The following is a 25,667-nucleotide window of genomic DNA, read 5'->3' as shown; positions in this document are numbered from 1 at the left end:
ATCGTGCGTTAAGCCGCTAGCTACGATCACCTCGATTGCTATGATACGATGTGCAATAACGACATGTTCCCAAATATCTCTAATATCTCTAAAATCTATGTTTACTCTCTTTGAAATAAAACCTACTTAGAGAAAAAATATTTAATTTTGTCCGTCATAAAATATATGACCTATCTTATTAATAAACGTATTTTAAGCTCTGGTTAGTTATACATTGTTTTGTAATAATCAATTTATTTTAAAACCGTAAATTAAAAATAAAGACAAAACAAAATAACTGATTTCCACAACATAAGACAGTAAGCATACCTAATCGTCGAAGATGAAACTACCTAATTGCATCGTAAAGCTTAAAAAAGACCATAAAGTTTCAAATAGAAAATGACGAAGAAGGACCATCAAATGAATGTCACAATTTAAAATAGTTTGACCTCATACACTCGACCATATTAGTTGTTATTGTACGTGGCAACCATGGCAGGGTCACGTGGTCACATAGCACGTGTCGGTGACACACCACAAGTGACCATGTTGTGTCTATTTACTATTCAGAAATATAGTGTTCAAGTTTGAAAAAGATTTTTTTTGCATATGTATTAGATCGATTCGTCGAATATTTTATATTTAATATTTTAAATTATTCATAAGAAATTTAAGAAAATTTATTAATACTCGTATTTTTGCTATTATATAAAATTATTAAAATTTTGTGATGGACCTAAAATTATGCCTTGTGTGACTCAATAGTTACAACTTATATTATCATAATATGTTTTTATACAACATTGAAAAAGTCTGATCATAGTATTGGCCAGAGTAAAAACCAAAAAATGAAGGTAGTTTTAATATTGTATTTGTTATACCTACAGCAATACATTATTATAAATCCTTCTAAAAGTCTAAACTAAAAATAAGATAAACTTTGCTTCCGTGATTCTTTCTGACATTACACATTTAAACAATATATTTTTTCTCCACATATGTATAAAGTGTATTAAACATGAAAGGAAAATAAAAACAGCTCCATCATAATCAACTACATTTATTACAATAACTTACAAGTAAATACAGCAACATTTTCCAACACTGACCATTAATTAGCCAATATCAAGTGTTTGGACACCAATAAACAGTGATATATAGCGCTAAAGTGGGGTAGGCAGGCCAGTAGCACTCGTTAAGAGCATGATTAATATCACCCCACGATAACATTGTACCACCGACTTTGACAAAGGCTCAAGAAATGCTTTAAAGAATGGATTATACTCACAATCACAAGTTTTATGGCTTGATGAGGAATTGTAATGGTTGAGTTTAGTTTATTGTTAATGTTGAATAAAAGGGGGACCTAGTTTTATAATAAGAATTATTTAATATATCTTAACGCAATCGGATAGTTAAGTTGAAAAATATTGGAATGTACGAGGAAAATATTTAAAAAAATAATATAGGGAAACATTAAGATGACTTAAAAAAAATCAATATGTAGCCAAAAAAAATAATTAAAGAGAATACCATGTCCATAAATTATAATACGAAATGTAAAATTATCATAAATGCGTCGTTAGATCTATGTAAACATCAAATAAATGTTAGCAATAAACTTCTAGTTAACATAAAAAAATAAGTCGATAACTCACTCAACGCCTAACCCATTGCGGGTTAATTTTATTAAAATAAAGTAATTTCCCATTGCACAAAACTCATTATGTACGCGTAATTATAAAATGTAAAATTAATTAAGCTTTGATTAAATGCAAAATCTTTCATGTCGACTAAAACATAAAAAGCCCAGTAATCATTTAAACTAGAAATATAACAATTTTTAATACTCTATCACAGCCAAACTTGTCAACTTATAAACTAAGAGTAATTGTCTAAGAAGTTGTGATGGAACCTCTTGAAGGCTTCCATCATGTAGCGGAACTCCTCGCGAGGGTGGAGGATGGTGGTTCTGAAGTGGAAGGTGCCTGGCAGCTGACCGAACCCAGTACCTGGCACCACGCATACTCCTGGATGGACAAAAAGCTGGTATTAGAAGGCATTTATTTATATTTTACATAATATAATTTCTTGAGAACCGTTCCAGCTTTTCTTACTGTTTATTATGTATCTCTGCGTTAAAATAAATTTAACAAGTGCGACTCCGATTCGCGCACGAAGGTTCCGTACCAAAAAAACACGTTTATTGGTATAGAGAGCCCCTTAATTTTTTTAGGTCTTTGTTGTTATAGCAGCAACGGAAATACATGATGACGTACGGACAGGCAGACTGCGGAGGCTTAATTAAAGGATTTCTGATCATTTTTACCCTTCGGGTACGGAAATCTAGAAATAATTTTATGTGGAGGAATGTTCATATTGTTATGTTTATATTTACCAGTCTCTTCAAGCAGCCTGAGACAATAGAACTCGTCAGGAGTCATGCCAAGTTCTGCAGCAGCCTCCTGCGCTCGTGACGGTATCTCAATGCGCGGGTACGCGAACATTGAACCCTGGCAAAATAAAATACAATAAATATTAATTAAAAACGCTAAAAAAATTATCGCACAAAATAAAAAAAAACATTATTTTTATCTAAATGTGGCGTTTTTTTGCTTATATGGAAACTAATGAAAAGGCATCTTTTTCACTACACAGAATTTTGTTGTACTTACGTCAATAGGATTACAAGAGTATCCCGGTATTGTGTTGAAGGTTTTATATGCAGTCTCTGTCCTCTCCGTGAGGACCTGATGAATAAGTCTCTTCTCTTTGGCAAACTGCTCGTATGAAGGTTCTCCGGGACTAGGAGGTTTCATCTAGAAAAATAAAATACAGGGATATTATGACAACTGAGGAACTTTCGTAATTTAGATTAATTTAGATTATTCGAATAGAGTCAAACTAGTCATTACCAAATACACACATATTTTAAGAAATTCTTCGTTACAAGATACACACATATTACATACACACATATTTTACTATTTTTTTCGTTACAAGATAAGTTATTTGACTGTAATTTCAAAAATTAAAATATTTTAGAATACTCATTCAACTTACCACACAGTCTAATATACATTGTCCAAGTACAGTAGGGCACTGCATAACTCCTCTCGCCGTATTGAAGGCAGCAGATACCTTGAGCTCCACTCTCACCAGCTCCACAAAGCCAGATCTGAGACCACACTCTGCCGCCCAGCCTTTAGAACAAGTCACGAAGCTTGCTAGTTCCATTGAGGAGTATGGAGCACCCATTTCGTGCATCACCTAAAGAAAATAATGTTTTAAAAAATATTGATCAGAGAAATGGTCGACGCCTAGCCGGCTCAATACATGATTCGTACTCGCAGAACTACCGAATTTTTGGCCCAGCCAAAGTAATTAATTTATCAATAGTGAACATAAAAGTTTGCTTTACGTGGTAGTTGATAAAAATGTATTTGTATTTACATCGCCAAAAAAAAGTATAAAATAAGTGTTAATGTGATATAAAATGACAACTACTATTGCCATGACGACATTTAAAAAAACAGTCATAATTACCTAGCCCCGCCTAAGAAATGGCTCTAAAACTATCATGCATCTGAAATCACTGTACTGTTTGACTCCCTAAGTAAGAAGTTTAGAACAATAAGCAAAACTACTAAAATATGAACTGCAACAACAACTAAGTTCGTACTAACTTTCTTGAAGGAGTGGAAGCGCTTGCTGACGATGTTCTCCTGGTAGACCTCGTCGGCCAGCAGGAACAAGCCGCGCTCGTACGCGAACCGCACCACCTGCTCCATGTTGCGCCGCGTCAGGACCTGCAGCAAACCACCGCTACACATCAAACATTCAACGATTAACAGAACCACTACTTGGGTGACAGTGTAGTTTACTATCACTGCCGTAGTACAGAATTTTTCGTTAGAGAACATTAAGATGAATGAAATACTCTTTTATTGTACTGAATAAATAAAATAAAAAAGAAGATACAAGAAAAAGAATAGACATGGATAACAATATTTTTTTTCAGATACTTTTTATTTAAATTGTTCCATTCGCCCGAAACTCTTTACCATGCTTATCTAACTACTTTCAATGTTAATTAAAACCTCCTGAGCTTAATATTTAACGTGCCTTCCGAAACATGTATAAGCTCGCTTGCCATACTATAATGTAGAACTAAAGACCTATTATCGTGCGTTAAGCCGCTAGCTACGATCACCTCGATTGCTATGATACGATGTGCAATAACGACATGTTCCCAAATCTAAATAAAATCTGTATTTACAGAAAGATTAAACAAAAGAGAGAAAAAGTCTTGGCCAGTTTCCAGCATTCACCACAGAAATAAGTGTGCTTTTAACAATAAAATATGTTGACAAAAAGTGGAATGTTTTTGGTGCTGTTTCTTTTACATCTTGAAAGCTTTTTCTGTCATTGTGACCAAAAAAGAAATACGTTTTTTACAGAGTTATTTATTTTACAAACACAACACTATAGATGAAAGCACAAAACTATAGAAATGCCTACAAATTCGATAACCCCATAGTAGGTGACGAGCGGCCACAAATCAACACGAATCAACGTAACATTTGTCATACGGACGTGGTTCCCACATTTATTGTGCGAATGCCTCCATCATTTAGCTAAAATAGTTTCCAATATTTCCAATGGCTGTGGTCGTTCAAATTGACGCGTAAATCTCCGCTGAATGCCTCGCCTGATTAATACCTCGCGTCGCCTCGCGTCGCCTCTCTCCGCGCCGCGCCGCTCCGCTTCGCTCGGCGTCAACGTCCGCTTCACGATGTTGTATCAATATTAGCTGGACACAAATTGGATGTCCGGCTTAAAATGCTACATAACGAGTTTTTGAATTAAACGTAGAGCTTTATTATTGGTTATCCGTTATTTGCGAGTGTAATGAGTACCTATTGTTTGTTTTTAATATCGTACCTTTTTGTAAACTCTGTTTTGATTAACTGCGATAAAATACAAACTGTGATAAAATACAGCTGGTAATAACGATGTTTTATTTGTGCATAAAATACAACATGCAAAAGTTGGTGGTATGTACAGAGTAATATTTCAACTAAATTTAAATGAAACGCAGAAATCTACGAAATGTTGATATTAATTAATTCGTGAAAATTTAAAACGTTGCAAAGTTCCCAAATTTTTGCGGTTGTTAGATTTAAACGGTGTTCCACGTAAATATAATAATTAATTTCCTAGTAGATAACCTATGGTATAGGTTAATAGTTCTGACCGCTGGCTATCGTTAAGCATACCTACCAAATACATGAGTACTGAAAATTATGTGATTTTAGGTTCAACTCCTACAAGCCACAATCAAAATTAATAACACAATAAAAATCCTCTGAATTCCAGTATTGATTGCAGGCAAGGACGTTTTTAACTATGCAAGGTTAACTCTTGAATAAAAAATAATATTCCTAAAAGAATAAAATCCCGCCAAATCTGCCCTAATAGCCCAACATCCCTACTGAACCTTATATCTTCTTGTACCTTAACTAAATCCCCTCACCTGTCCAGTAGGGTTCCCAGGGTTGATGACCACAAGCGCCCTGACGTGACAGTCCACGCTGGCCTCCCTCCAGCATCTCTCCAGCTCTTCCACGGACAGCGCCCAGTCATGCTCCTCTTCCAGGTAGTAGTCAGCCTGACGTAGACCCAGCTCGGACAGAGTGCCCGAGAATAACGGGTATTGGGGGATTGGGATCATCACAGCTAGGGAAAAATATTTAAATATAAGAAATTTTAATGTTGAATAGATAATGCTACCATATATTCAGAACGAGATTAACGATGATTAATGTGGTCTACATGGCACAGCCATTAAGGGTCGGTGCCGGGGGTTCGATTGACACATTGAATAAATATTTGTTTGATATAATAGCAGTTCTTCTCGGTTTAGTGTTGTACTTCTTATGTTCGTGATCATACAATCAATCAGCCAAGCCTTTTTTCCAGCTATGTTTATTGTACCCGAAACGAAAATGAAGTCACATACTAAGTTGAAAGTTCTAGTTCGAAAACATATGATTATTAGTTTATATAATTTGTCTAATGACTAAAATAAACTTTTGAGCTTATCCACGACATTTAGCTTAGCACTACATCCAAGCCCTAATTCAAAAGTCTAGACATTAAACTGTAGTTTATCGATAAAACTAAGTTTGTTAAGAAATCCTCAGGGACAAGCAGACTTATCATATCTGTTCAGTCATAAACTTCGATGAGGTGTCATGATTCAAGTGTCCTACAATTTATCATAATATTTCTCATCCAACATTTTCTAATTTCGTGCCAATATAAACGAAGAAAAACGAAGATATTCCTTTAAGTTAATAAAACGATGCTTGATAGGAAATTGAGTAATTAATCAAAATCAAGTAGAATCAATATTCTCAGAGCATTCACGCGTGGAAGCGTTATTAAATATTTCTCATTTCATATTATATTTGTGAAAGCCCACAAGTAATCTTCTAAAAGTAGAAAATTTATTTTAAATCGGTATATTTATTTACTTTCTGAAACCTCGATCTTTCACACAGTTTACTTGGTATTGAAGAAAAATTTCAAAGAACTTAGCGCGTCTGTGGGCTCTTAAAACATATTTAGCTGTATAAGAAATTGAAGCTCAATCATATACTATACCTCTATACTCTACCAAAATATGATAAGGCTAAATCTCTTTTTACAATTTCTACTATTAATTGAATAAACCATTTCAATGATCAGGATCTGTCAATCCTCCTCACCTGGTGGCTTCCCATCCACATCTTCAACAAACATGGTGAGTACAGCTTTAATGACGTCAGAGGCGCCGGAGCCGAGGTAGATATCATCAGGAGAGGCCGGCACTCCGTCCCTCTTCTGTAGGTATTGCGCCACGCGGGACCGCACGATGCGAAGACCGGTGCATGGAGAGTATGCTCCTACTGAACCTTGCCTACAAACAAAAGTAGTAGTTTTATAGTTGCTCATGAAAATCTTTTTTACATTCAGGTTAAAGGGCCGTTTGATGAGCTTTCGGCAGCCTTATAAAAGTTGCAATCGAACTGTCCAGTAAAATATTATACCTGTTTTTATATTAATATGATGATGATTAGTTTTTAGAAAGTTATGTAGTTAGAAAGGTACAAGGTTTTGTAGAAATGCGAGAGAAAAGCATCAAGAAATGCAACATTTTAAAAGGTGAGTTCTAAATTGAGATAGACTTTCCCCCCACTATAACAGATTTTACTTGAAATAAACAAAATCACATCACAGTAACTACATTAGATAGAGATATAGAGTAACATGTTGAGAACAATAAGTGTTCCTCGTTAAATAGGTGCTGGGATTGCGCCAATTAAGAAACGACGCACAGTTAGTTTACAACTCGCTACACGACGCGTCGACGCTCCAGTCAACACACAAGGCTTATGAAATATATGAGAAAACTTAATAATTGTGGTCTGAAGCGTGTTATTTTGATATTATTTCTTTTGAAAATAAGTCTATTAGTAGCGAATCGGAGAACAAAACTAAAGATTAGACCTTGAGTTAGTCTTTGTCCTTCGCTGGGGTGTGCGATCCAATAAAATGAAATCAGTATATCGATTTTAGGGTTAAATTTACTGAACCGTTTTAATGAAATTTAAATAAAATAATAAATAAAATAGAAAATAGTTGAAGCAAGATTTTCAAATCTTTTTCTCTTTTTCGCGTGTCAAAAATAGGATACGAAACTTTAATCATGAAACAAGTGAATCCGCATACGTTATCTAGTAACAAATAAATTACCTATATAATAAATGTTAACATAGTACAAATCCTCACAACATCTTGAATCATAGCGCATCTGTACCCGACCATTTTACTGTAGATAACAGTCTCGAGATGAGAGGACAATCACACTGAAGGTCGGGCCGGCGGACATCGCGTGCAATCCGTCCCTACATTCTACACCGACCCTACACTTACTGCGCCAACGATATTGTACCAAACGGTTTGTTTTCTTACAAACCTTTGATTTTTTGGATTGCAAGGTTTCATCACGAAGATTTTGTTTACGGTTGAAGGAAGTGATGATTATTTCTAATACACACATAACTTCGCAAAGTCGTTGGAGTGTTGCCGTGTTTGAACCGTCGACCACTTGCGCGAGTCGCTGAGATCACTCGGCTATTACTTTATGTTATGTACTTTTTATACTGTTTTTTTTTGTACACATCAGGTTATGGAGTACGAATCCTGACAAAGACTTACGAATGACGATGTTTGTAGCAGCAACATGATGACGACTTTAAGTATTGAGCAGAGGTAGCTCGTTCGATTCCCTAACGGATGATATTTGGGTGACCCAAAAATAGTTGTTCTAGGTATGTTAGTTTTTGGCTGTTTTATTAAATTGTTAAACATTGTTAACAAACAGTCCACTCGAGATAAGATTAATTTGATTCACTTTGAGACAGCACTTGGAAAGTAGGAAAAACGTGTAACAAAATAACAGTAAAACTGCTAATTAGTTTCACTACTATAGAACAAAAAGCTCAAATTAAAAACTATGTTCACTAACAAAAGTTGTACTTCACAAGTTTTTAATAGAACACTACTTTGAGCTGTAGTTACAAGACTTTCTCAACGAAATGCATCAAATATAAAAGAACAGTATATTCTTTAAAAAAATGAGTAAAGAAAATTAAGCACCCAGTTATTGGGTAAACGACCTATGGGTTAGGTACCCTTTAACATGGACAGTCCGCTTATTGGCATTTGATCTGAGCATCCCCATGCCACAGTGGGAATGTAAAAAGTAAGCCTAGCTTGTTTACAATTAAGATTACCACAGATTATCACAAAACAAATAATTATAGTAACAAATAACCATTTTGGAAAATCCAATCCAAGATCTTACGAGCTACAATCGTACTAACACTTGTACCATCCTACTAATATTATAAACGCGAAAGTTTGTGGGAATATTATGTATGGATGTTTGTTACTTTTTCACGCAAATACTACTGAACCGATTACGTTGAAATTTGGCATGTAGGTAGCTGAAGAACCAGAATAACACAAAGGATTCTTTTTATACCGGAGTTCCCGAGGGATCGGGATTTACACGGGAAGGGTATCCACGTGGACGAAGTCGCGGGCGGCCTCTAGTACGAAATGTAACTCCATTAATATCAGTCAAAGGAAACACTCAGAACCGCTCGCGTCGTATAACCATCAATGTGAATCAATCTAAATGTAACATGATTGTCAATCAATCCATCAAAACTGTCAATCACTGCACTCACTACGAAGTACTACGGTTAATATTATTGATATATACAGTAATTAAAAACTCGTTAGAGAGTTATTCTTGTTAAATAAGTTGCAGACTTACTTATATACATCCATGTTTTGGGCTAATTAATGGTTTAAACGGTACGTTAATTATAAGTATAAATTATTGTCATTTCGACTGCACGTAAAGAGTTTACAAACTCTACACTTTATATATCAAGTATTTCACCGCGACTTAAGAGTAAAATTAGGGCTTATTAGGTTTAGAAACTTGCTTGCTTTTTGACAGAATAAAAAATATGGTCTCAGCTTGGCAACATTTTACATCAAAATGCGTTTTGTGGGGTCATGTACCTACTTATTCTTTGATTTATTGGTATATTTTAAATAACTAAATGGTTTTCCCTATCTACGAAACAATTATTACTTATCGGAAACAATGGCTTTTAATTGTTTTTATAGATTAATTAAATCAACAAATAAATAGAGGTATAAAAACCTCATTACGCGGTGGCGTAACACAAAATTATTTACTTATAATTACTTCCAAGTAGATCTTGTGGTTTAATTTATAATATAATTTACAATAATTGACTATAAAAAATTTCTCAGTTACATAAAACAACTTTTGTAAGATTGTGTTTAATGTAATTACAATGGCATTTTAAATTTTTAAACGATTTTAGTGAATACCAGTAGAATTAAATGGATACTTGTTCAAATGTCTAATTGATACCTAATCAAATAAGCCTTGCCTTTTCCAACTATGTTGGTGTCGGCTTCAAAACTCACCGGATGCAGCTGAATACCAGTGTTTCACAACCCAGTTACCTGGGCTGTAACATGATAGCAAGTTCGCCTCACCGCGTCTGTTAATAATAAACTTATATACTACTCAACGGATTTTTTTGCTTTCGTTTTCGTGATTCTTCACTAGAACGATTCCCGACAAAAGTTTGAGTGTACAATTTATTAAAGTTTTACACAATAATAAATAAAGAAGATAGTCGAAGTCGAAGTACGAATTCGATCGAGCCGCTAGTTTTTTTACATAAAAGGTTAAATTTTATTTCTAGTTAAGTCATCGCCATCCAAAACTAATAATCTCACACATTTTCAAATAAATAACAAACAGACCTCTAAATTACGTCAAAAGCCGAACCAAAAATAAAACGAAAAACAGAATATAAATCAAACAGGAACTAAGGACACAATTAAAGTGTATATTTAGTTGAGTATCAGTCTCACTACTCTCGACACTCGCCACTAGCCAGTGTCGCTACACTCACTACTCTATCGACACTGTTGTAAGGTGTCAGAGAGCTACTGTGTTACTTTGTGAACTTTAGCTGAGAAACACACGTGTAACTTATTGAACTATTTATTGAAAGCAAGCACAAACTTTCTCTCAATAGCAAATTGTTGAGAGTGCAGGCTTGCTTTAACTTTAGAGGTAGTGTAACTTATTAATTAGCTGACTCGCAACGCGTATAGTTTAGGAAACAATAAGGGTTTATTAAAAATACTCTATGTTGGATCCCGGACATTTATCTCTATACAAAATTTAATGTGTGTGAATATTTCTTCTAACATAACAATTAAGGAAATTATAAGTCTCGCAAAGGTCTTTGCCAAAGTATATAGAAAGAACAATGGCAAGTCTCCATACAAAGTTTTACCTGACATCGTTTTGGAGCGTCTATGAATGAAAAAATGTTAAAACTATAAAGTTTCTTTAACTTAAACAGAATCATTAAGATTTTTGGTTTGAGAGGGCCACAAGAAAAAAATATGATCAATTTTATATTTTGAGGTTATATCATGAAAAAACTTATGTAAATTGCTGTTCTACATTATTTATGTCTAAAAAACAGATTTAGATTACGTGAGAGCAATGAGTCCGGGGGCAATGCAAGTCAAAACTGAAGATAAACCAAGAAAGCAATCGTAACACCAGTAGCAAGCAAAGCTAACTAACAAGTTCACAACAAAGTAAACAACTAGTGATGCTGATAATCAATCATCAATTAATCGATTATTGAAATAATTGAAGTCATAATCGATTATAGAATATAATCGAATTAATTATCTTTTAAACGATATTATTAAGATTAAAAACCAAAAAAACTACTGTTATATTGCGACTTACTATTAAAAATATTTTTGATTAAGGAAGTTTTTGTGGATGCTGTAATGATAACGTCAGTGATTACTGTAATGCTATTTGAGGTTTTATTTTATATATTTAAGTACATATTATTATTGCAAACAAATCAAATATGCTAATAAAATTGCTTAAAATAATAAGCTATTATAAATGGATTATTCTTTTCATATTATATATTTGTCATAATCGATCAATCGATTGTGAAAATAATTCATTATCAACATCACTCTAAACAACGGAAGGAAAAAAAATTTTTTTTAGTGCTGCCATTACACTTTCATCTAATAATACCTGACTATTAATCACAACATTAATAATAAAATATGTAACTAAAACACCTATCAATTATATTTGTTATTTTTTTTTAGCAAAACCTATGTGATTTGTTTTTAACGTTCACTTAATAATCGTTTTTTGATATTTAAAAACAAAATAATAATTTTGAAACATTTTGTAAGTGGTAATACTGACTAAAAGATTATGTCCACTGGATGTGGACGTATTCAAGTAAAAGTTTATTTTGTAAATAATTTAAGCTAGGCTTTTACCGAAAAAGTTAATTTCATCATAAAAAAGGGCTAAATTAATTACTAACTTTTGCACGTGTCCCATTTGTAGACGCTTCATATAACACTTAGGTAAAAACTTGCCATTGTTCTTTGGTAAAAGGAGACATAGTACTTATTTAGCTCCGCGCTCTTATAAGCAGAGTGGCGCAGTGGAAGCGTGCTGGGCCCATAACCCAGAGGTCCGTGGATCGAAACCACGCTCTGCTAAGTATTTATTTTTACATTTTGTCTCCTTCTTATATGTTAAACGTTTGTTGTATTTCAAAGGACACACGAATAGTTGCATACCCTGATAGATAACCATTTAGAGTTATTTTTAATAAACTAAAGTACCGAATAAGCCGAGTAAAATTGCCCTGATTTCTTTAAATAAACTATAGTAAACCTAACTATGACCCCGAATAGAAAATTCAAAACTGTTGTTAGGGAATTCCAATTTTTTCCTGTCGTTTTGATGCATCAAAGTCAACAAAACTAGACAGATATGTGCACTAGAACAAAAAATACTATTTTATTTGGAAACTGCATGAGTTTTTCCATCGATGAATAATATGGTGACACAAATAGAATCAATATTTGTATGAACACACGGACAGTTTCCACGAACTAACGGATATCAAACTAAACTGTTTGGAATACTCATTGAATTTTGATGTGTGACGACAAACAATGCAGATAGTTCGCGCTAATTGAGGATTTGTTACTCAATACCTTAGAAACATAATTGCAAAAGGTATGTGAATCTGTTTTAGATCATAAACTAGATCCCATTTTTGCTTTCGTAAGAAACTTGATTTATGGTCTGTACAAAAATATTGGTTTTAATGAGAACACTGACTGGTGCGAAATCATGGCTTCAAATCCTACCCATTGCTTTAACATAGTTACACAAACCCTAAAATGTATATTAAAGGAATTATAGACACGAAGAGCCTGACTTTGGTTAAGGACAGGGTTCTGTGAGCTAAAACCATTAAATAAGCAAGAAGGTACGTCTATTTTAGTGAAAAGTAGTACCAGTAAAGTAGAAAGTGTAGTTTATACTCACGTGCAGTCACCCAGTATCTCTTTGACTCTCTGACGGACATCCTCGGGAACGTCCACGGAACTGACGAGGTGAGGACATGCGGCTAACGCTAACACCTGTATGAAACAATTATGTTATTTATTGCTCTTTTGTTAAGGTTCTTATATATAATCTTTATATAAGAAGAATTAGTCAAGATTCTAACTACTATAAGTCGGATTTATATTCATTATATAACGTTAAACTTGCTATCTCCGAGTGTGTAGGCGGACGTTATATGATTCACCTCATTAATGAGAAGAATTGCTATTGCCATGTGTGTTATTAAGGATTAAAACAGAAAAATAAAATTCTACTGAAACTGAAACAATAAAAAAATATAACTAGCTTTGTAAATCAAACCCGAAACCTCATAATCGATAATCGCATATACGAACTTCAGAATCAGTTATTATATTTACGTTTAAAATACCGAGAGCAACGAAGTACTCTTGTCATGTCCCGGTATTGCTCTGATTTCCAGGAATCCACACCGATACGTATTTACATATCGATCTTCTAATCCGACCACAAAAATACGTTCACAGCATACAATATACGTGACACAATGAACGAATATATTGTTATACATACTATACAGAAATATAAACTGTCTGATTTAGAATTTATTTCGTTTAGGAACCTTTTGATTATATTAACACAATGGTTTAATAAATATGTAATTGTACCATTATAATTAATTCTCTTTACGAACATAAATATAGTATCGTTACCGCTCCATTTCTTTTAGCCATAATGTTAATATTTAATATAGACACAGGCAGACTTGTTTCACATCTTACTAGTTAATTTTCCTAAAATCCGATCTCATAATATATTTTTCTCTTTAATGCCCTTTTGAGTTGACCCAATATGAAGTTCTTACAAAGATTAATTTAATTTAAAAGCATATATCTACTACTAGATCCGCTCGCTATGTCTTTTTATTTAAAGCAGTCTATCTTTCCTTGAAATAGACCTAACGCCCTGCATTCCAAATCGCATCAGCCGTTCCTAATACAGACGATAAAAGACTCACAAACAAACACACTCACTTTTCCGTTATAATATTAGCATGGATTTCGGTTGAGCAGTAGATCTGTCAGGTAAAGTCATGGTACAAATCGTTTGTAATTCGTTCCTAGTAGGCGGGTTGAGTGATGTCACCCCCGCGGTGCTCGCGGGCTGACGGTGCATTACTCACGGACTGAGGACACCACTATCAGGACATCAGGACCACGAGACTGAGTGACTCACATCAATCCGGGATTTAACGCACCTTACTGCCTCTTTTTTCTTTAAATCTCTGATGATGATGTGATTTGTTCGTAAGTGGACTAGATACTGGTGTTATTAGACTAAGATAGACGCTTATTGCTATTATTTATGTCTTTTGGGAAAAATGGCCTTTAACAATACTACAAAAGTAGGTAGGTATGAATTTTGTGCTGTAGATATCTTTAATAGAAGTCAATGTCTTTGACACTTTGAGTCAACAACAAGACGCCGTGGTACAGGGGTTAAAGTGGTCACCATGCCAGTTCCATGACGTCGAGAGGTTGTGGGTTTGCTTCCCACACGGGGCAATTATTTGTACGATCCACAAATAGTTGTTTCGGGTCTGGATTATTTTTTTTGTGTTCGTAAAAGTTCCCGCGACGTAAGAACAATATTAGTGCAAGAAATGTCTTTAAAAACCGCGACACAGAAGCAATAAAGAGTGCGGGAGTTGTCTTTAAAAATTAAATCACACTTAATTGTATCTGTACGTAACTTTTATGTTTGCAGATATAAACGCTACAGAAGCCATGTCTATTTTAGACTGATTCTAAATGCTAAAAACTAAAAACCAGCGAATGGCTAATAAAACAGCTACCTATCTAACTAGACACAGAGTAGATAGTATTGAGTGGAGCAACGAGTGGTGGTTAGTTAACGCCGAGCGGCCGGCTGAAGGGTTTCATTAACCGCGGCCGGCACTCCACCGCGCCGAACAACTAAAAACATCACACTCGATCACTATTACACTTTATTAGTCGTGTTTATGTAAAGAGGACTATAAAACTATTTATTGATGTGGTTGATGAAGAGTGATAGTGGAATTTTCAATAAATGGTCATGGTTTGGTTGTGTGGTTGTATACATTCAAAGAGTTATCTTATAAAACTACAGTTTATCTTGATGTATGGTTAAAATTCTGATATTTCAACCCGTATAGACAGACTAAAAAATATAAGTTTACGCACTATTAGCATTTCTATGAACTTCGTAGAATATATTTGGAATAATGGCTCGCAAACTACTGTTTTGTACTAAAATATATTGGAGCCCTGAAAAAATACCCTTTTATACCCAATCACGATCACAAAAGATAAGCAGTCGATGTCTGATCTTGCCCACTATAGCATGTATTTTTGATCAATTATGAAATCTCATTAACTTCTAACATATCCTACATTTAACCAATACATATCCACAATAACAATGCTACCTACAAAACATATTAGCCAGTACATCAACAGTGTCGTCACACGTGTCCTAAACAAACAGCCACTGTCCCACGCACACCGTTGTGTCGTCCATTACTAGTCATTACGCACTGATTGCTTACACGCCGACCCGCTGCCCACACTCGCTACACTGTGGCAATTAACTCCACCGCTAATACTGGCATGTACGCCCACTCGCCCACCGCTGGGCAAATGTCGGCGGTTGATCGGTTTGTAGCTGATTGATTTATGTTCATTAGTACGGTAATTATGAAAGAGATGCCTATTTTCTGCTAGTCTTTGACACAAAAATAATTAGGCTGGCCCTTTTTGATGTCTATGATTTCATTAAGGACTTTCACTTTGATCTGTTTATGAAGGGCATTGAAGGGATATAGAAATAAGTAGAACATTTCTTAGTAAGTAGAAAATCGTACTTGAAAAAAAGCCTTTTGTCAAACTGGTAAGAACCAATACTTTGTTGCCTAATCTTTTTGATGAAATCTGAAAATGAAAAATGAAATCTTATAATGAAATCTTCTGGATTTTTAAGTATACTCACTTGTCTTATGAAGGTGATAGGTTTCTGTCCGAGCGCGTGACAGTCTCCGATGTTGGCGCGCACCACGCGGTCAAACGGCTTCACCACACCCTGTACAAACATATTTAATTATTCAACAATTGACTCCAATCTCTTAATTTTTAATCATTAAGCCGTGTTGTCATCAAGTCGGCGTCGCCCGAGAATGGTTAGATAAATTCTTTCAGAATAAATAAGTCATATACTATCATATTTTGAACTGTTAACTTCACAACAAAATTTCAAACGACCTAAATAAAACATCGTCTAAAAATAACCCACCTTCAATTTAATATCCCAAAAAATAAAGTACAAGAGACCGTATCAACAAAATCGAAGCCTATATCTCGTAAGTTTGTTGCCTCTCTCGAGAGAGATCCCGTGGTTCAGTTTGACAGAGGCTGTAAACTTTACATCCGTGCTCTCACCAGTTCCCTGAACTACGTAGGGTCCGTCGAGGGAACTTTGTTGTGACCTTACTGTCAACAACTATGACGTCACTAAGATACTTGGGACTTAAAGTATCAACTGGTAAATATGACTCTTTCAATGTTTATTTGTTTATTAAAGGAGGTCTAACAGCTAATCCTTATTAGACAACTAGCGTTTTGACAGAATTCTCATACAAACTTTCATCCTCTATTTTATCCCTTTCGGCATAGATATGATCAAAAACCTTCTAAAATTCTTTTAAAATATTCTTTAAAAATCTTAGCGGATGCCTACGTCATAACAACTACCTGCATGCCAAATTTCAGCTCGATCCGTCCAGTGGTTTGGGCTGTGCGTTGATAGATTACTATTTAATATAATAAAATATAATCTATAAAATATTAGAATATATAATAATCATCACACGCCTTAATGTGTGTTTAGAAAGTTATGAAAAGAATACATTTCGGCATACTTTTTAATTGATAATAGCTGTGTTCGACTGAAATAAACTTATTCTACTGAGCTTTTTATCTAATTATTAGAAACTACTTTTCCAATTGATGGATTGTCGTAAAAACCATTTCAAACAGCCGTGAATCTGATGAGTACCGACATCTGATCGATTCAACGACGCCCTTCAAATTCCTGCGTACTCAGCATTTTTATAAAATAAATCGTCTGAGATAGACATCTCTCAACTTTAATGACGACTCAATCTTATGAGATTACAATTTAGATTTACTTTGAAATAGATTTGCGTTTTTATACGCTTCTTGTTCATTGATTATAAAGTTTACAGTATATAAAATGTAAAGTTGATTGATTGGGTTATACATCAATGAATAACATCCAAAACCGGATACTTAACATACCTAAAACGATATTTTTAAATACGATTTCCACGCGAGCGATACTGCGAGTAACAATGTTTTATTAGAGAGGAGGTAAAACTATAGTGATAGTATCAAGTTAACGGAGCAGGACGCGAGGAGCGCGCCAAACGGCGGCCTCGCTGGCGGTGTGTTGGCCGCGTGCCACCGACACTCGCCCGACCAGCCCGCCCATCCCGGCCATCCCGGCCAGCCCTCGCCAACAGAAAACGTGAAAAACTTGCCCAATCAATAACCGACTCACTTCGTTCCAATTCTCACAACACTTAACCTTTATTATCAGAAAGCCTCAGCCACATTTTAATTAATCCATTTTCATTTTCGTATAAATTATAAACCTCAATACGGACTAACTCACGCCAGTGAACCCCGCTTCCACATTCAAAGCTCCCTCGGGCGCAATAAAAATAGTTAAGTACTTATTAAAAAAACTACGAGCAAAAACTACGTGGCATTTTAACATGAAAAACCGAAATGTCAGTACAAATAATTTCCACAGCGTTAAAATATGGCAGGGCCCCGGGGCTCCGGTGCAAAAACCGCATTACGTCGGTGCCACACACACGCCCGGGGCCCCGCCGCCCCGCGCCGCGCCGTGCCCGCCCCGTGCCCGCGCCGTGTCGAGCGCGTTTTTGCTGGAGACGTGAGCCCCGCTAATGGAAACACACAGGTGTACGGAACACGAATAGTGCACGATTTTTTTCGTCTTTTACTAGCAATGGAGACTTGGCTTGTTTTGATTTTTCATTTTCTTAGCGTATCGCTTTAGTAGAGAAACTTTACAACTGGTGGCCTAGTCTACAAATATTGCAGTATCAAATTAAAGTTTCAGTGAGTGTATAAAAGAGTACAGCACTAACACAAATGTTCCACACAATTTCCGGAACGGTGGCTACTTTTTGCTTGCATTTTATAAGCGTTAGTTTCCGGGTGGTTTTTTGGCAGTAACATAAAGTCAAGTGTTGATTGCCTGTGCTCGGGGGCTCCCACACACTCGTACATACATATACATAGCTGTACATAGAACAGTTACCAGTCGGGAACGAACCTGACCCGCTTGTGCATTATTACCAACTTGCAGCTCAATCCGCGCGCGCTTGAAAACTTGATGAAGTGTTTTGACCTATATAACGATTGTAGTTTTATTGAGATTAAACTACCCTGAACTGTAGTACTATGGATTGCTTATTTTGAAGAATATTATGATGTTGTTATTCAGACATTACTAAGATAAAAAAAATATGATAATAATTTTTCATAATCAGTTGGAGATAACACTAGGACTGAATATATTCGTGATGCTTTGTTCGGCTATTATAAAAAAGAGGATGTTAGAAAATTCGAAATTCTTTTAGAGACTAAAAATAGTAAAAATCTAGCTAGCCACATTGCAATCTTTGAGTTGGGTTAAAATAGTGTAGAATTCCTGTCGCCCTATTGTCCATCCAATGGCTACTTAGTACTTAACCATATCGTAAAGCGAAAGAGCAGTTCGTCGATAATTTAATGTGCTCTCATAACAGATTCATGTGCAATAAAGTGTAACATTCAAACATTCGCATGATTCGCCTCGATGGTACCATCGATCCACGGCTTTACGGCCATGAACACGCTTATAGCCTCTAAAATAACCAATATACATGTCACAGTTGAAACTCTTTCATGGGAAATGTGCTTTTGTCTGAAGAGAATAAGGAAATTAACGCAACTATGTATGTCTACTCTATGAAAATGAACGGAATTGAAAACGAATGTAAAGAACTACCAGGTTTTTACCAGGGTTCTAACGAATGCCCCTTCTTGCCTCCGGTAGCTTGAATTACTTTGTGACAAGATTGATCACTATGGTCAGTATCTAACTATACCAAAGGAGAAAATAATTGAAACGCATCACTTAAATAGTTGAAAACAAAATTAAATTACAAAATCTACCGCAACCAAACTGAAGAGTTTTTTAAACTTTGTCCGTACAAAAATAATTCATTGATCTTACTTTTTTTCAGTAAAACAATAATTTTGTCCACCAAAGATTTGACTGTAACATACATCATATACTAAACCCAACAATAACAACTAAGTATATGACAGTACATAAAGCGGCACATTTTCTATTTACTCAAAGTAGGCGCACTTGGCTTAGAGCCGTCCTATGTAAACGAGTAGATGCGGGCCCGCTATTTGTCCCGCGCCGCGGTTGTTGACAGCCGACCCGATGGTTATTGCTTACAAATAACACTTACACTACTCGTAAAATATGTGAAGCGAGTGGAAGCAGCCTCTCTGCCCACTCACGACGCAGATAACTGAGATAGACTGCTTGTTTTGACGATATCAGCGTCTTACAGCGATTGCTACAGGATTTGTTCGACGCAGAATAATAACGGAAGATTGGGAGTGTTGTCGCTCCATATTTTATTTTGTGGTTTATTTTTGTAATCTAACGCGTTTTCCTCGAAGGCTTTGACGAAAGGTTATCAATATGTGTGTGTAAGTTTCCTAGTAAGGCTTTTTAGGTTCCTGTAAACGCCTACGGTGGATATACCCTTTCAAGTTAGCTGTCAAGTTTGTAGCGGATATGAAACGACGTCATACATAATGTTTTTGTGTAGTACAAAACTGTAAGTCTACACAAAGCAGGTACAGATTAGCAGAAAAAGTATTTCTAGAACACTTTTTTTTTGACCTAGCAATCTAAACTACTTTTTTAATAAAGGCAAGCCGAATAAACGAGTTAACAAGTATGGTAGTTGTTAAATCAATTGAAATGCCATAATTTGATAACAACATGCCATCAAGCACACGTGCGTTTCAGTGATCACTTATGATCATATGTCATTTACTGTGTTAGCAGTTAGTTATATTCTCGTGAATAACTTAAATTACTGACAATTTCACAATGGAAATAAGGAAAAATCGTATCTTTTCTTTTAGTACAGTTGAACAATAACTTATTTTGTGTTCTAGCACTCTCACAAAAACGAATTCGAAACAAAAAACTTCTTTACAAAACTAAACCAAAATGTTTTCCGTTGTTTTTTGTTAGTAATACGTAAAGTCTATAAGCCGTGTTGTCAGACTAACTAACGGGAAACCTAAATATTAAACCTAACTTCTGCCTTTTCACGTGGAAAATCCTTTATTATTTCCACATCTCTCTGTATAAAAAGCATTTTAAATCTTACACTGGGATATATTCGTTAAGTTTTACAGTACATTCCTGTGTTACAAAGTAACAGAATAGCAAAAATCCTTCCAAACTTTCATATTGATTAAGCATTCTGAATAAAAACGCAAAAACTGAAACTGAAAAACGTGACCTACGTGTTCGTTAGGGGATCAAACAAACGACAATTTAGTGCCAGAAATATAAACAAAACGAGTGGTAACAAATCGTGGCAGGGAGCTTCGCAGGCGGAGAGGCGAGGCAGAGCGCCGGCCGCCATTGTACGGGCAGAGTGCGGCGAGCCAATTGAAATGGTTCCTTTTGTTCCAGCGAGCACCACACACCAGAGCCGTACTGTACACTCGCTACTGTACATTCGCTAGTACTAGTCTGCTTAGTGATTTGATTCGTACTTCTAATCTCGGTTAATGGTCGCTGTTTGCTTTGGGGCTGAATCTAATTGTACGTCTTTTATAATGACACATTTATCAGTAATTTTACACAAATTTGATGGAAATTGAAATTGCCATTACAGCTAACAAAGACTTGTTTTATAACTAACAATTCGCAAAACTTCATTTAAATCTAAAGAGCCTGACAGTTAAAGACAGGAAAGATCGAAAGCATTTTCCAAAAATCGTTCTTAATATCTTGTTTGACTACAGCCATAGCAGATCCAACTGGAACTAAACAAATCTATTAGAAGTGAACCCTTAAGGAAAACGCAAGAAAATTGTGTGAGGCAATATCATTGCGGCGTTCACAACGCAGCTGTGGGGTGAGCAACGTCAAACAGAGCGATATTAGGCACAAGTCGGCACAACGGGTCCCATAACTGACGTCATAAACTTTCATCTACCCCCTACACGCGGATATTAGGGGGAGTAGGGCAGTTACAAGAAACAATCAATTTATTCAAGAATATTTTATACGAAACCCTAATTGTAAGGTGTTAGCGGAAATTCCGGGGTGTTGTAATGCTAGCAGGTGAAACATTTTTTAAGAAAGCGATAAAATAGCTAATTTTCTACGAATCTACTAGTTTAAATAACACTAACATCTTTCTGAAAATCTAAAAATAAAAATAAAATTAAAAAAGGACTGTTACTTAGAAACATAAAGAGAAAAAGGAACTGGCTTTGAAGAGTAAAGTAAAAGTTGTTGAAACGTATAGAAAATAAACTGAAGCTAGCCGGATCATCGGATGAAAAGCCTAATTCTTAAGAAATTAAATAAGACGAAAGTAGTTAAAAGCAACAGTAAACTCGCGACTGAGCCTAAATAAAAAATACAAATAAAAGCCGCTGGTTCTCATAAAACCTAAACTAGTATTACTTAGATGAGTTTTGTTTTTGTTGAGAACAAATTACAAAAGTCGATTATCGAGCTTATCTGTGACGGAGCCGGTCATCCCTAGTGTGGTGGCGCGTGGTGGCGCGTGGTGGCGTGTGGTGGACGTAGAGGCGTAGCGGTAGAAGGTAACAAGTAACAAACAACGCGATAAATCTCCGGTTATTGCAAGTATACATGAGCTACGGCCGCCCGGACGAAAATATGTTTTTATTGCGATTGTGACGAACACAATGCCGCCAGCGAAAAAATACACCCACGTCGTACCGTGCCCTTCCCGTGTCGTGCTCGTGTCGTGCCCGTGTCGTGCCTCCAACACGTAGTAATCTTTTTCGCTTTTTATTCCAAATTGCCTGTCCGGTTTTATGAAAATACAGGATTACACGAGGTTGCACTGTGTTTTTGTTGAAATTGTACGTTACTTGATTACGTCCATTGTGTTTTTAGGATAGAAAATGTTATTAACATGCACGTGGAAAAATTTGAGATGATGTTTACCGAGAACCTGAGATTTTATTCAACTAAGCGCGGTAATTATGGTTATTAGCACTCGAAACTTTCGAGAATAATGATTACAAGATCAAAGACGATGTCTATAAAGAAATTTCTTGATTTTCTCATTCTTTTCCTTAAAACAAGGGAGCTTCTATTAAACAAAGATATTGTTACTGTACATAGTGACGGGAAATATATCACGTACTAAAGTTAATTCTAACGCCAATATTAGATGTCGGTGGAGGATTTTCCTGCCCACATCAAGTTCCCTTATAAAACAAGGTTGTTATGACGTAAAACAGAGGCCAGTAAACAGTTCCATTTGGACCGTAAATAAATATCTATTCTCATACTCTTAGGGTTATACAATATATCACATGAACCCTTTCGCCCAAGGTTGTCGCTACGCAGGGCTGGTGTAAACAAAACAGTTTATTCGTGAGGCTTTGTGACGGGGCTGGTGGCAGCCCTGACTGTGGGGCGAAGTAATTGAGGACATTATTTATGATTGTTTTCTTTTTATTATCTCGTGAGATATTAGGCTGTTGTGTTTTGTTGTGCTGACGGATTGTAACACAACTTACTTGTACTTTGTGCTACATGCTTGATACCTACTAGGAAACTTTACGCGTGTTAGTCGATTACTTGTGACAAAATACATATTTTTTCTTAAGCAAATTCTAGCCTAATAGTAATTAGATGTCTACTGAAAATAAACAAACATGGTTTTCCGGTCCACAAATTAATTGCAGTAATATAAAGACATACATTAGCGCATTAGTTCGACACAAACACATAATAATCCTCAATAAATCTCACAAACAAATTACACAGAGCAATCAATATTCCAGAGAAATACCCAACAAATAGCAGGTGCACAGAGTAATGTTATTTATAGAGGAATCCAATAACGACTCAATTTATTCGGCAGCACATACCGGCCTGTGTTCGGTCCTGGGCCAGGCCCGGGGCCCATGGGACCACGATTAACCCTTAGCTTCATCTTTACGGCGGGCCCCGCGATCAAACTCGATATTTTTGTTGAGACCCTCGCCATAGAGAACGCCTATATAACGCCAATAAAGAAACTGTTGAAAGAAACCTATGCATTATTAAGTCTTAGATATTTTTTGTGAACGAGAATTGAAAGTTCCAAGTGGGGTTCAAGTTGAATGCCGGTCGTTTTCAATATATTTGAGCTATGAGTTATAAGAAATAATGTTTCGAAATCAAAACTAGCTTAGTTAAAAAGCCCACACTACAGCAATTTGTCGAAAAATTGGTTGGAGATATCGATCGACTTATTTTTCTGTATTTAATAAACGTGAATCCTTACCGTGTACTCGTAATTATGAGGGGTTTTTGTTTTTTGTAAACATGCATTGACTGCGTTTCAGTAGATCAGTATTCGATGCTTTCTCTTATACGGCGACAGAAATATAATTCTAGATTTTATTTCTTTTATTAGATACTTACCTAGTAACTCTACTTCAAGTGTCCAAATATTAAACTTTATCAATATTTAGGTGCTGCCTTTACAATATTTGTTTCTTATTCCATCCCTATACTTTTAACGCATTATTAAGAGAAAACGTGACCTCAGCACAATAAATAATGAAGTGATGAAAGATAATTAGTAACGTGAGTTTTCCTCGAGTTTCCACGATTGTTATTGTAGCACAACTGTTAATTGGCTCAGATATAATCACTACTATTATATTATTAGTATTTGCGAGAAATCTATTACTTGCGCGTATGTCTCATCGTCTCGTGTTACTGCTTTTATTTCACTGAGCAGTTTTTTTCTATGTTCATAGACTTGTTAAATAAATTAAACACCGTCAACTGAACAATAAAGTATTTTAACTGGTATTTCTTCTTAAAATCATTTTTTTCTTAAAGACAACTCCTGCATCAAATGATTGTATTGTAACGACTATCATATAACGTGACAATATTTGACCTAAATGAATAAATGATTTGATTTTAAGTTACCATAACAAAGTAAAGATGGTACAGATGTCCGTAGTTTGGTTTTTGTAGCACACATAGCGTGATAGGTCAGTGAGTAACACTATATAGCAGCATAGTACCTAATTTTCGTCAATGACTATCTCTGAGTATTACATTTTACATGTTTCTTCAGCTGGATTTCAAACTACAACCCTTAGAGGGCTGCTTTTTGAAGAAGAAATATTCTTTTCATAATTCGGGACCTTCAAATATCTTCATGCTTAATTTTATCACAATCGGTTCATAAATTCAACTACAAACCAAACAGACATACAAGGTTATGCATGTATGATAGAAAATTAACCGATTACGACTATTTGCGACAGGTCGTTCACGAGAAAGGATTTAACTATAAATAGTTAAATCCACACGTGGGAGTAGGTTTATTTCCACGTGTTTGTTCTTATGTATAAAAAGGTATAACTTAATATAAATATTAAAGAGTAAACTACCATTTTTATTTTTAGTTACATTTTCCTCGTTTTTTTTCGTTTTTTAGAGATTATTAATAAAGTGGTAATATTAGGTTAACTTATATTATATTATGTAGTATAACTTATATATGATGCTTTTAATATCATAATATGTAAGTTATAATACATAATATGTTATGTTAACGTTTGTATAAATAATGATTGCTATGAAGTTTTTAGGTAAGTATATGAATTTGGAATTTGGCTACTGGTTACGGAAACTGCTGAATATAATTGAATAAAATAACACATATAACTTCTAACTCTACATAAAAACATCATAATCTGAAGTCTTTTCAAAAAGAAGCTTGTAGATAAACATTAGGTATGTTATAACAGTACAAAACGTTCCTACCGCGAATCGGCCGGAACGTCCAGCCAATTAGAGAGCTCGACAATCCTGCGCTATTTCGATAGAGTATATAGTAATTCATTACTTCACATTAAACAAGTATTAGTACGCTACAAAAATATTTTTACCGAAAGCGAAAAATGAATTCAGTAAGTAAACTCTACGTACCTTTTCCAATTCTCTTTCTATCTGCATCGCCCTCTGTACAATGGGTCCTCGGACGGCATACTGTATGTTCAGTAAGTTCTGGTTGATGTTGTCACTCGTGAGGCACTTGTCCAGCTTCATGATGAGTGAGGAGTGAGGAGTGCAGGAGTGCAGGTGGAGATGTGGTAGAGCAGGGATGTGAGTG

At 35.4% G+C, this 25,667-nt stretch overlaps 1 protein-coding gene and 1 non-coding gene across 2 annotated transcripts; one reads left to right on the top strand and one right to left on the bottom strand.

Annotated features, from left to right (window-relative positions):
- Positions 1 to 1,026: 1,026 nt before the first annotated feature.
- LOC142978275 (alanine aminotransferase 1-like) lies at positions 1,027 to 25,667 on the bottom strand. Its single transcript, XM_076122648.1, has 10 exons — positions 25,484 to 25,667; positions 16,127 to 16,216; positions 13,058 to 13,152; positions 6,756 to 6,946; positions 5,519 to 5,721; positions 3,669 to 3,791; positions 3,046 to 3,252; positions 2,658 to 2,801; positions 2,381 to 2,495; positions 1,027 to 2,012 (listed from the first exon to the last, which is right to left on the bottom strand). The coding sequence occupies exons 1-10, from the start codon at positions 25,601 to 25,603 to the stop codon at positions 1,864 to 1,866; spliced, it is 1,437 nt and encodes a 478-aa protein (XP_075978763.1). The 5' UTR covers positions 25,604 to 25,667; the 3' UTR covers positions 1,027 to 1,863.
- TRNAM-CAU (transfer RNA methionine (anticodon CAU)) lies at positions 12,145 to 12,216 on the top strand. The gene has a single exon. It is a non-coding gene; the product is annotated as a tRNA-Met (tRNA).

The sequence above is a fragment of the Anticarsia gemmatalis genome, chromosome 14, assembly GCF_050436995.1.
Source record: "Anticarsia gemmatalis isolate Benzon Research Colony breed Stoneville strain chromosome 14, ilAntGemm2 primary, whole genome shotgun sequence".
Classification (NCBI taxonomy): Eukaryota; Metazoa; Arthropoda; class Insecta; order Lepidoptera; family Erebidae; genus Anticarsia; species Anticarsia gemmatalis.
The sequence above is the reverse complement of the archived record's forward strand: the minus strand, read 5'-3'. Positions and strand labels throughout refer to the sequence as shown.